This window comes from Octopus bimaculoides, chromosome 13, assembly GCF_046866305.1.
Source record: "Octopus bimaculoides isolate indiv1 chromosome 13, ASM4686630v1, whole genome shotgun sequence".
NCBI classification, from domain to species: Eukaryota; Metazoa; Mollusca; class Cephalopoda; order Octopoda; family Octopodidae; genus Octopus; species Octopus bimaculoides.
The window spans coordinates 29,666,359-29,679,936 of record NC_142940.1 but is presented as its reverse complement, the minus strand read 5'-3'; the positions used below and the strand labels follow the sequence as shown (position 1 = coordinate 29,679,936).

Sequence of the window (13,578 nt, the reverse complement as noted above, 5' to 3'; positions counted from 1 at the left end):
TCCAACTAGTTGGACATTGCATCCAGAAAAGACTTATAGTCACGTGTGATTAACAGGCAGAGTGGAAGGGGGACAAGACAGAGGATGAGGGAATGAAAGGGGGATGAGAAAGAGGTTGAGAAAAAAGAAACAAAGAGTGTGAAGAGAAGGGAGAAGGAATCATCATCATCATCATCATCGTTTAATGTCCGCTTTCCATGCTAGCATGGGTTGGAGGATTTGACTGAGGACTGGCGAACCAGATGGCTGCACCAGACTCCAATCTGATCTGGCAGAGTTTCTACAGCTGGATGCCCTTCCTAATGTCAACCACTCAGAGTGTAGTGGGTGCTTTTATGTGCCACCGGCACGAGGACCAGTCACACGGTACTGGCAATGGCCACACTCAAATGGTGTTTTTTACATGCCACCTGCATGGGAGCCAGTCCAGCGGTACTGGCAATGACCTCGCTCGAATGATTTTCTAACATGCCACCAGCACAAGTGCTAGAAGGCGACGCTAGTAACGATTACGTTCAAATGGTGCTATTTACCAGCCACTAGCACGGAAGCCAGAAAGCTGCTCTGGCAATGCACACGCTCGGAAAGTGCTGTTAGTGCTCCACTAGCGCAGGTGCCAGTCATCGAGTATGGTTCAATTACGATTTCGATTTCACTTGCCCCAACAGGTCTTTGCAAGCAGTTTTTAGTGTCCAATGAAGGAGAGATTGGCATGGGTGCCAGTCGTCGGATTCGGTTCGATTTCGATTTCAGATTCCAAATTCGCTTGCCTCAACAGGTCTTCACAAGCAGAGTTTTTAATGTCCAATGAAGTAAAGATATGAATAAGTGAGCTGGCTATACTTCTGGCAGAGGTCACTGATTATGCTCTCACTTGCCTTGCCGGGTCTTCTCACGTACTGCATATTTCCAAAGGTCCCAGTCACTGGTCATTGCCTCGGTGAGGCCTATATATATATATATATATATATATATATATATATATATATATATAATGAGTGTCTTTTAGTTTTTGTCTATCATATACACTCACAAGGTATTCGTTGGTCTGAAGTTATTGTAGAAGCATTGTCTGATGTTTTTATTGTTTTTAGGCCAAAACAAAGCAAGTCATGAAAAATTAATAATACAGGTCAATGACTAGTTCTTTAACCTGGTATTTCAATATTCCAAGATTAAAATACCTTCTTCAAGAAATCTTTGGTAGTTGATATCTCTGTTCTGTAGGGTGTGTGTATGAAGGGTTATTTGGCATTGCTGTAGTGGCCAATCAGTTGCATGTTCGGATCTGTTATTAATATGCAGGTTGTACTTGTTAATGTAAAAAACTTCTTTTATCCTCAAGTTTCCAATGTTTCATGCTGTAGCTTCATTAGAAGCTAGAATGTCTTGAGCGTGGCATTTCCATAGATGTTTTCTGACAGAAGAAACTTTAGCATTGATGTGTTCTTTAAGTTGTATGTATACTTTTCTGATGGTGCTACTATCAGATCATCATTACATTTGTTACACATGATTTTATACACCACTTAGGACTGCAGACATATATTTTCTTCTTTGACCAGGCAGTTAGATAATGCACATGTAGTGTTGTTTTGTCTTTGTCTGGTTTTAGTTAGAACCTTTTCCAGGGAAGGTCCGGAGTGTGCCAGTCATATATTGAATCCTTCCTTATGAATCATATGGTGGATTGTAGCAGTCGTTTTTCATTCAAATGTGGCAGTTTCAAAAAACATGTTATCCTTGAATTTGTGGGTTTTGATTGGGGGGTCTGGTGATATTCTGGCATTTATTGAAAGAATATGAATATCTATACTGTATCAGGACTTTTCAGAATTGTATGTTATTGGTGCTTTTGGTTCCTATTTCATTGCATTTACTGTGTATCCTGCGAATCTCATTTCTAATTTAGAGTGTCTTACTTCTGATGGGCAAGGGTAGATTACATTGTACAAATAAGTGCCTGCAAGCTGCTTTTCTGTAAAAGTTAATGGAGATGGATCCATTCTCTGTGATGCTGAGTTAAAAATCAAGCAGAGATAAGAAACAGGGTAATTGTGGTGCTCCACTACAAATTTTATATATTCATTGATATTGATGATTATATTGCACATTTTAACAACCTCTTCATAGGATGGTATTAATATGAGGATGTCAATTCATCCTATCACAGTCACTATAAAACCCATAACATCACCACTAACACCAACTCAACAAACATCACCATAACATCACCACTTACACCAACTCAACAAATACACAACCTCTAACAACAAGCTGCCAGTCTAATAGGAATAATGAAGATAACTTTGATGCTGCTACTACTGAAGCTACAGCAAACAATGACAACTAAGAGTCTACCACTGGTTACAACAAACCATATGTGACAGCTCTATCTGATACTATATTAAATGAAGAGATTCATCTACTAAAATTAATTTTATGTCAGCAATTTAATGACAAACTGAAACTTTGATTCCAGTTATTTTCCACTGGTTAGCATTCTATGCAGCTTTACTCAAGGTCTGTCCATGGATATAGTCTAAAGCGAACTAAGTTTATGTATGTTTGGCTAATGTTATTTTGCTAGGTTACTGTAGTATTTGAGAGAAAAGAGTGTGAAAAAGAGATTTAGTAATGTAATATGGTTATAAAAGTGACTACCTCAACCTGACTTTAGACCTTTAGTTTAAGTTCTAAATTAGTCCTAGACCTTTAAGTAGGCCAAACTTTATTTTTTTAACCCTAGTCTTAGGTGAACTATGACTTTGTGATCTTCCGATCATTTAAAGATAGAGAGAAGATGCTTAACACAAACAGATGTCCTGCATACAGAGATCTGAAATACCAGATTTTCCCTCTCTATCAATGCATTGGAAACGCTTCAAACCAATTCCAATTAGATAAGGAAATCCAATCTATTGTACAATAACACCTTACACCTTCTCAAACATCAGTTACTGATGTCACCCCAGACTAAACAAATGAGATTGTTTTCTGGTCAAAACTGGACCATCAGGAAAAAACAAATAAATATTGAGCCAACTGAACCAGTGACTTGTTAAGGGAACCAACTAACCAGAGCACTAGATGTCCATCAAGTAAAACAGGTTACCAAATCCTTTGACAACAAAATGATGTAAATAGAAAATCAACCAACCAGATCACAGAGCACTGGACCCCTACTGGTCAGCAAGGAATAAAAACATTCCACAAACAAATGACATCACCAGGAAGTCAACCAACCAGAATGCTGGACTTTGTGAAAACAAAAATATTTGACCAAAACATCCATGATAAAATACAAATGACAACGTCAAATTTACAACCGATCAAAATTTGATCTTTTCTCAATAATCCTCCCCCACACACACCTATATATACTAAACGATTTCAACTTAAAACATTTTGAACTCTATCTAAACCAGTGATCAACAAGGAAGAATATCATGTGCTCCAAAAGAAACTGATGAAAACTCATTCATGCATTACAACAGAAATTGTAAAAATAACCTTTCTTTCTCTCTTTCTCTTTGTTTTTATAAAGACTAAATATGACTGAACTTTCAATCATGTTATTTTGTAATGATCTTTATCAAACATTTAAACTTATGTTACTATCTCTGTGAAATTCATTGAAATTTCTATGAAGATTTAAACATTTGATTGTTTAAAAATGTTTTTCCAAATTTTCCTTTGTAAAATTAAATCCTCCTTAAACCACTTATTTATTTATTATTTTTTACCAAAGAATTGTTGAAACTGGTTTGGTATTTGAATAAATCTATTACAAAATTTAAAAACGACTACACATTTTGAGATTCAAGAGCATTTTGAAACCTCAAAACAAATTCTACAGCATATATAGTCCATGTTGTTGGGTAGTTGGTGTTAGGAAAGGCATCCAGCCATAAAAACCATGCCTAAACAGACACTGTAACCTGGGGTAGTCTTTTTTTACCTGGATGGTTCCTGTCAAACTGTCCAACCCATGCCAGCATGGAAGGTGGATGTTAAACGATGATGATGATAATGATATATATAGGGTGTGATGGGTAAATTGTCGCCATTTTATACTTTTAAGTGCATTGTTTATTTTTGATTTTGTCAACTACACAGTATAATAGGGTCAGTTGGGCACCATCTGTGAGAAAAACAGCACCATGATGCAATTCACTCTGCCAGAAATTTGGAAACGACATGCTGTACTGCTTGGTATACGTGCTGGAAGTTCCAATATGAACATTTCAGAGTGTTTGGGTGTCAAACTGAGGACAGTGCAATCTGAGGACATGTACTGAGAGTAATAAAAATCAAACGTCCAGTCAATATCATGGTGTTTCGAGAGATCATTAGTGATGGTGATATTATGCTTCCATTAATCTTCCCACACAACCTCAGACCCAACATGGAAGCCTACATCAAGTGCCTGAAGGAGGTAGTGCTGCCCTGGGTCAAGAAGGTGACTGCTAGAATACTCTATGTCTGGCAACAGGACTCTGCACTATGCCACACAAGCAGGAGAACTCAGCCATGGCTGTCAGACACATCACCCCTAACATTTGGCCACCTAACTCCCCAGACTGTAACCCCCTTGATTATTATGTGTGGGGGCACAGCTGAGTGAGAGACCAACAAAACTCCCTCAAAGATGAACTGAAGGCAAGGATTATGGCAGCATTTACCAGCTTAAACAAGGAGGCTATCCAGAAGAGTTGCAGGGGATCCCAAAGTCGTCTGGAGGTTGTGGTTGAAGCCAATGACGATTTTATTGAATACATTTACTCTTTAGTATTTCAAGATATTTTTATGTAATTTTGGTAAATATATCTGTTAAAATGAGCTATCAGTGTTATTTTCAATTATGTGTAATACATATATTCATCATTATCATCATCATCATCATTTAACTTCTGTTGTCTATGCTGGCATGGATTGGATGGTTTGACCAGAGATGGTAAGCTGAGAGGCTGCACCAGACTTCGTTCTGATTTGGCATGGTTTCTACAGCTGGATCCCCTCCCTCATACCAACCACTATGAGAGTGTAATGGGTGCTTTTACATGTCACTGGCACAGGTGCCAGTTGTGTGACACCAGTATCTGCCATGACTACGATTTCCCTTGGCTTGATGGGTCTTCTACTCAAGCATGGCATATTGCCGAAGGTCTTGGGTGTCTATCATTGCCTCCGTGAGGCCCAATGCTAGAAAGGTGCTTTTTACGTGCTTGTCATGCGAGACTGGTATTGGCCTCCTTATTTCCATAAGGCCCAACTCTTGAAAGTGCTTTTTACCAAAGGTCTCAGTCACTAGTTATTTCCTCTGTGAGGCCAAACGTTCGAAGGTCATGCTTCACCACCTTGTCCCATGTCTTCCTGGGTCTACCTCTTCCTTAGTTTTCCCCCACGGTTATAGATCAGCACTTCTTTATACAGCTGTCCCTGTCCTTACATGTCACATGACCATACCAATGCAGTTGTCTCTCTTGCACACCACATCTGATGCCCAACTTTTCTTTTAAGACACTCACTCTCTGTCCGTACATGCACACTGACATTGCACATCCAGTGAAGCATGCTAGCTTCATTTCTTTCAAGCCTACGCATGTCCTTCACGCTCACAGCTCATGTTTCACTGCTGTATAGCATAGCTGTTGACACACAGGCTTCATACAGTCTGCCTTTGACTCTGAGGGAGAGGCCCTTTGTTGCCAATAGGGGTAGGAGCTTTCTGAACTTTGCCCAGTCTATTCTTATTCTCACAGCTACACTCTCGTAGCAACCACCTCCACTACTAACTTGGTCACCTAGATAATAGAAGCTATCAATTGCCTCTAGCTTACCCCACTGGCATTTGATGTAGTCTGTTTTCTGTACAGTTTTAGTGTTTATTGTACCTGTACACCTTTCACACACAGCAACTATTTTCCCAGTTAATCTTCTGATATTGCTGAACCTCTTATGTATATTTCTATATATTTACTTCTCATATGGAGACAAACAAATGGTGATCATTTGAAAAAAATTTGAGGACCTTCAGGACAACTCTTGGGTCAAATTGGTTGGAATGACCCATATTTATATACAAAAATAGATATATTGGCACAGGAGTAGCTGTGTGGTAAGTAGCTTGCTTACCAACCACTTGGTTCTGAGTTCAGTCCCACTGCGTGGCACCTTGGGTAAGTGTCTTCTACTATAGCCTTGGGCTGACCAAAGCCTTGTGAGTGGATTTGGTAGATGGAAACTGAAAGAAGCTTGTCGTGTGTATGTATATATATATATATATATATATGTATGTATGTATGTATGTATGTATGTGTGTGTGTGTATATGTTTGTGTGTCTGTATTTGTTCCCCCAATATTGCTTGACAATCAATGCTGGTGTGTTTACGTCCCCGTGACTTAGCAGTTCAGCAAAGATGACCGATAGAATAAGTATTAAGCTTACAATGAATAAGTCCCGGGGTCAATTTGCTCAACTAAAGGTGGTGCTTCAGCATAGCTGCAGTCAAATAACTGAAACAAGTAAAAGAATATATATATAGATATGTATACACACATATATGTATATATACATATATGTATATACATAATACATATATACATACATACATACAAACATATATATAAAATACACATTAAGCACAGGACATCACCAATGAGTGAAAAATACGTAAACACACGAGAGAAAAGTACAGGACAAAATACCAAATGAAGATAAAAGAAGATAACTCGCTCATGAGTTGTCAACTGTTTATTACTACCCATTTCATGTTTTTAACAACAACATAGGAATACTTCATAAGACAACAGCATCCAGAAATTTTTAAAATATAAAATTTGTGGAGAGTTTGGGCTGCAAATGAACAAACAACAACAGGGTGGATGTATAGAATAAACAATCGACAAAGACAAACATTAAGGGCAATTAGGCCAAGATGCATTGTATAATGAGTAGAGCCTGGGAGATATTTTGAAAGGATATAGAATAGATAGAAGAGAAGAAAATAGTAGAAGAGAAAACAATGTGTTGAGAGGCGAGAGACGAGGGAAATGGTGTCCAACTAGTTGGACATTGCATCCAGAAAAGACTTATAGTCACGTGTGATTAACAGGCAGAGTGGAAGGGGGACAAGACAGAGGATGAGGGAATGAAAGGGGGATGAGAAAGAGGTTGAGAAAAAAGAAACAAAGAGTGTGAAGAGAAGGGAGAAGGAATCATCATCATCATCATCATCGTTTAATGTCCGCTTTCCATGCTAGCATGGGTTGGAGGATTTGACTGAGGACTGGCGAACCAGATGGCTGCACCAGACTCCAATCTGATCTGACAGAGCTTCTACAGCTGGATGCCCTTCCTGATGCCAACCATTCCAAGAGTGTAGTAGGTGCTTTTACGTGCCACAGGCATGAGGGCCAGTCAGGTGATACTGGCAATGGCTCAAATGGTGTTTTTTATGTGCCACCTACACGGGAGCCAGTCCAGCGGCACTGGCAACAACCTGGCTCGAATGTTTTTTCACGTGCCACTGGTACAACTGCCAGTAAGGTGATACTGGTAATGATCACACTCAAATGGTGCTATTTACGTGCCACTGGCATGGAAGCCAGACAGTTGCTCTGGCAATGATCACACTCGGACGGTGCTGTTATTGCTCCACTGGCATAGGTGCCGGTCATCAAATTTGGTTCAATTACGATTTCGATTTCACTTGCCCCAACAGTTCTTCGCAAGCAGAGTTTAGTGTCCAATGAAGGAGAGGTTGGCATGGGTGCCAGTCATCGAATTTGGTTCGATTTCGATTTCACTTGCCTCAACAGGTCCTCGCAAGCAGAGTTTAGTGTCCAATGAAGGAAAGGTACGCATAAGTGGGCTGACTACACCCCTGGCAGAGGCCATGGATTATGGTCTCACTTGGCTTGTTGGGTCTTCTCATGCACAGCATATTTCCAAAGGTCTCGGTCACTAGTCATTGCCTCGGTGAGGCCTAATGTTTGAAGGTCGTGCTTCACCACTTCATCCCAGGTCTTCCTGGGTGTACCTCTTCCACAGGTTCCCTCAACCGCTAGGGTGTGGGACTTTTTCACACAGCTATCCTCATCCATTCTCGCCATATGACCATACCAGCTCAATCGTCTCTCTTGCACACCACAACTGATGCTTCTTAGGTCCAACTTTTCTCTCAAGCTACTTACACTCTGCCGAGTATGCACACTGACATTACACATCCATTGGAGCATACTTGCTTCATTTCTTGCGAGTTTATGCATGTCCTCAGCAGTCACAGCCCATGTTTCACTGCCATGTAGCATGGCTATTTGCACACATGCGTCATACAAGTCTGCCTTTTACCCTGAGCGAGAGGCCCTTTGTCACCAGCAGAGGTAAGAGCTCTCTGAACTTTGCCCAGGCTATTCTTATTCTAGCGGCTACACTTTCAGCGCACCCTACTGACTTGGTCACCCAGATAGCGGAAGCTATCAACTACTTCTAGTTTTTCTCCCTGGAATGTGGAAGACGTTGTTCTCTGCACATTTTCAGTGTTTATTGCTCCTGAGCATCTGCCACATACAAAAACTATCTTCCAAGTTAGCCTTCCTTTGATATTGCTGCACATCATATAGAGTTTCTACCTATGCCTTTTCTACAGATCGAGCAGGGCTATCTACCTGAAGGGGTTTGTGGTTTGTCTACCTTCCTACTTATTTGGACTTTGGTTTTAGCTAGGTTGACTCTAAGGCCCTTCAATTCTAGACCTTGCTTCCACACCTGAAAGTTCTGGTAGTGACTCAGCAATTAGAGCAAGGTCATCAGGATAGAGGAGCTCCCAGGGGCATCCTGTCTTGAATTCCTGTGTTATTGCCTGGAGGACTATGATAAATAGGAGGGGGCTAAGGACTGAACCTTGGTGGACCCCTACCTCTACTCGGAATTCTTCACTGTACTCATTGCCAACCCTCACCTTACTGACAGCGTCCCTGTACATGGCTTGCTCAGCTCTTACTAACCATTCATCTATCCCTAGTTTCCTCATTGACCACCAGATAAGGGATTGGGGAACACTGTCAAAGGCTTTCTCCATGTCAACGAAAGCCAGGTACAATGGTTTATCTTTGGCTAGGTATTTCTCTTGCAGCTGTCTTACCAGAAATGTAGCATCGGGGATGCTTTTCCTTGGCATGAACCCAAACTGCATCACATCTAAACTGACTCTCTCCCTAATTAGTTGGGCTATGACCCTCTCCATGACTTTCATTACCTGATCTAACAACTTGATACCTCTGTAATTATTTGTATCTAAAGCGTCACCTTTACCTTTGTAGCAGTTGACTATGGTGCTGCTACACCAGTCATTGGGTATGACTCCTTTGTGTATCACCCGGTTAACTATACGGGTGACTAGGCTATAGCCCACACTGCCAGATATTTTGAGCATCTCTGCAGTGATTCCTGATGTGCCGGGGGCTTTCCCTGTCTTCATACTCTTAATTGTTTTATCTACCATGGTACTGTCAACTCGGATAGCTGGTTCCTCTGTTGGGTCGACATTTGACAGACTCTCATTCTCCCAATATTTTCTTTATTGAGCAACCTTTCATAGTGGCGTCTCCAAACCTCTCTCTTTGCAGCTACGTTTAGTGCAAATGAACCATCATCCATGCGGACACATTTCTCTTCTACAACATCACGATTCTCTCTCACACACTGTCTTGCAACACGAAATACCTCAAGTCTTTGGTCCTCATGGTGCAGAACATTGGCAAATTTTTTCTTCCCCTTTGGCTAAATAAATCTGTCGCCTAGCTTCCCTTCTGGCAGTCTGATGCAATTCCCTCCTACCACCGTTCTTCCAGTCCTTCCAAGCCTGTTTCTTTTCCCTAATTTCCCTGTCAACAACATTGTTTCACCACCATGTTATTTTGAGTCGAGAGGAGACTTTGCACCATCCACAGATCTGGTCAGTGGCCCTCAGCAGGTTGTCCCATAGAAACCTCCAGTTGTCTTCTACATTGTGTGAAGCTATATCCCCCTCTATTTCGTCAAAGGCTTCAAGTAATAAGTCCCTAAATGTCTGTCCATTCGCAGGATCTTTAAGCTTCCAGACCCTTCTCCTCCATGCAGGTCGTCTTTTGGGCAACCACTTAGCCCTGATCCTGAAGTCACTAACTATTAGTCTATGTTGTGGGGTACATTCTTCGCCTGGGAAGATTTTGGCATTTATAAGCAGCCATCTTTCCCTTTTTCTGGCGAGGATGTAGTCAATTTGGCTAGTGTGTCTGCCAGAACTGTAGGTGACTAGGTGACTGGCAGGTTCCCTGAAGTTAGTATTGCAAACCATAAGGTCATTTGCATCGCAGAACTCCAGCAGCCTGGTTCCCTCCTCATTGCGGGAACCAAAACCATAGCCTCCATGTGTGCCATGGAAGCCCCCTGTATGTTGTCCAGCATGTCCATTGAAGTCACCAGCCACAAAGAGAAGGTCCCTGTCATTCGAGGTAGTCTGCAAGAGGGTGTCATAAAATCGGTCTTTCTGTCCATCAGGTAGCCCCAGCTGAGGGGCATAGGCCAAGATAATGGTTGCTAACCCATGGTGTAGGACTAATCTAATCTTAAGTATTCTATCGCATACTCTGATTACCTCGAGTACCTTATCCACCCATTTCTCTGCAAGAAGTATGCCCACACCCTCGACCCCATCTGTGTTCCCTGCCCAGAAAATCTTGTACCTGTGTTCTTTGCCTGTGAGGAACATAACGGAACCTTCTCTCCACCTTACCTCTTGGAGGCAGCAGATGGCGACACATCTCCATTCAAGCATCTCAACAATCTCACAAGACCTACCTTTCAGTATGCCAACATTGAGAGTGCCAACACTGGGGATGTGGGAGGTATGGGCCCCGTGAGACCCTGGGATGGGGGACAGCAGCATCATGTACATGAAAAGAAAGCTCGCATTTGGCAGAATACATAAACAAGCAGTAGACTTCAATTCAACCTGCATACACTACACTATCATATTTTTACACTATATGATCACTACCTTACATAGAAGGAGATAAACCCTAAGTAGGGGTGGGGGTGGCATGAGGCCTTTAGAAGTGTTCATGGGAGACAACCAAAGGATGGGAGAGGATAGGAACTTCCAGTACAGGTGGAGAGGGTGGGAGGGCAGGTGTACCGCGAGCAGAGTAAGGCACAGAGAGGGAGGGTGGTTACTGGTCAGAACACGAGGGAGAAAAATATTCTTTTGGGATTTATGTTGCATACTTTAACGAGACAGCAAATGTTGATAATAGTAAAAGAGAATTGAAAAATCTGAGAGTTTTTGGTCAGCTAATCTAAGACAGAATTAGAGAAATAAGTGACTGTGTGATAAACTTGAATAAATGAATGAATGTGATGACATGGTAATGAAATAGACAGAATAGTGAAAGGACTAAGGAATATAAAGGGTAAAAAAAAACCCTTTGGTCATGAATGACCATGGGATTGCACTTAGGAAGTTCCCCTCCAAGGTACAAGTCTGGGCAAGGTTGTTTACGAAAGACCAGCAGTCACCCATGCATACCAGCTTCCTGTGTTGTCCAAAAGAAAGGCAAAGGCTGATACAGCTTGGCACCAGTGACATCGCAACTCATTTCTACAGATGACTGAACTGGAGCAACGTGAAATAAAGTGTCTTGCTCAAGAACACAACACACAGTCCAGTCCAGGAATCGAACTCACAACTGTTTGTGAGCCCAATGCTCTAACTGCTGAACCATGTGCTTTCACACACACACACACACACATACACCAGTGTTTCATAGTTGTCGTTTATTTCCTCAAGCTGATCCCAGGATTCTTTCCTGGTGGCTTCCTGTTGTGAGAATGCAATAAACTGTGTGTATGTATGTTTATGTTGTTTGTGTATACATGTTTATATGAAAATATACATGCTGTTCATGTATGTATTTTTTATACGTAACTATTTTGACTAGCTTTTCATTACCAAACTGCATCATGTTGTTGTTAACTCATTCTCAACTCACTGGTGAAAATTATTATTTGTCTACTGTATCTGTCAAAGAAGTTGAATAAAGCCTTATTTCTAATACAGCAATTCTGTTCTTACAAACGTTCGTCAGTCTGAAATTGTCCATTCTGTACTCTGGTATTTACATTTCACTTTCCTCAGCTGTTCTTCCTTCATGACCTTTGCATGTTGTTCCCTTGGCCCTAACTGCAGCACTTTTTTCTCCCTTCTCTCATCCAACCCAATCTTCACTCACACAAAGCAGTGGTCACTTCCTGTGTTGAATGGCTCAGCTACAGAGATGTCTTGTAGAATATGCCTTTTATCAACCAGCTTGTAGTTGATCTCATTTTGGTCCCATGCGTTCAGGACATTCCAAGTCTATCTGTTCCTGGCCCATTTTTTGAACAGGCTGTTGCTGATGTACAACCCTTTTGACTCTGCCATGGTGACTAAACGTTCTCCTCTCTGATTTCTCTTGCTGAGCCAAAATCTTCTCACATACTTCCCACCTTGTCGTTCTTTTCCAACTTTAGCATTGAAATTTCCCATCATGATGGTGCATGTGGATCTGGTCACTAGAGCACACTCTAGGTCAAGATAGAATTCTTCCAGTTCATTGACGTCACTAGCACTACTGATAGCATACGTCTGGATGATCTTCAAGTTCGTTTTCTTCAAGATGTGAATGTTCAGCACACCCATCCTTGTAGAAACAAAGTGGCAAGAGATAACCTTCTCAGCCCATTCCTTGCTGATCACAAAACCTGTGCCATCGATTGCTCTGGGGCCTTCTGTACAACCCAGTTTCATGATGCTTCTGTTCGATCATATTGCACTCAACTCTTTTCCTTGACATGTCTCACAAAGCCCAAGCACATTGCAATCGATTTTCTTTCTCTCCTCCACCAGGTGGTTCAAGCCAGTCCTCCTTGCCAAAGACCTGCAGTTGTAGGTGCATATGGCAAGGTTAGTCAGTTTCCTTAGCAGCTGATCCAAAAGTTGAAGAAAAGCTTAAGGTGTACAAAAGTCACGGTTCCAAAGGAGACAGGAAGGGTCTCAGAGCAGACAAAGAAGCTGATGGAAAAGTAGAGAAACATGAATAGAGATGGAGGACACCTAGTATAATATTCTGTTCTTTGCAAGGCAATAAGACAATGTCTTGAGAATGACTTTGTGAGGTACAGAAAAGAGAAGCACAAGAACAGAAGAGCCTCTAGAAATGCAAAAGGGAGATGAGGCTTTATACAGCAGAAGTAACAATGCTGAAGAACTAGTATTGCAATGCAGTAACCAACAGAAGAGGTGTGGAAGAAGTCTGCAAAACCTTCTACACAAACCTCTTTAAATTGAGAGCAGTGGTTGCACCTCTGTTGGAAAGTGAAGGAGATAAAGTACCATCTATTCTGATCAGTGAAGTCAAGAGAGTCCTCAGGCTGATGAAGAAAGGAAAAGTACTGGGCAAGGATGGTATAACAACTGAAATACTGCAGGCCAGTGGAGAACAACTATGGAAAATTCTCGTTCTATGCTTCAACTGCTACCTAGAGGAAGGGT

General features: G+C 41.5%; 2 protein-coding genes across 5 annotated transcripts in view; one reads left to right on the top strand and one right to left on the bottom strand.

The window, feature by feature from the left end:
- The window catches only part of LOC106880368 (rho GTPase-activating protein 7), a 601,077-nt gene that overhangs the window by 24,575 nt on the left and 562,924 nt on the right, over positions 1–13,578 (top strand). The gene's annotated exons all lie outside the window — the stretch shown is intronic.
- LOC149132860 (protein CFDP2-like) lies at positions 12,403–12,834 on the bottom strand. The gene has a single exon (XM_089361300.1). It carries the CDS (start codon positions 12,832–12,834, stop codon positions 12,403–12,405), a length of 432 nt encoding a protein of 143 aa, XP_089217426.1.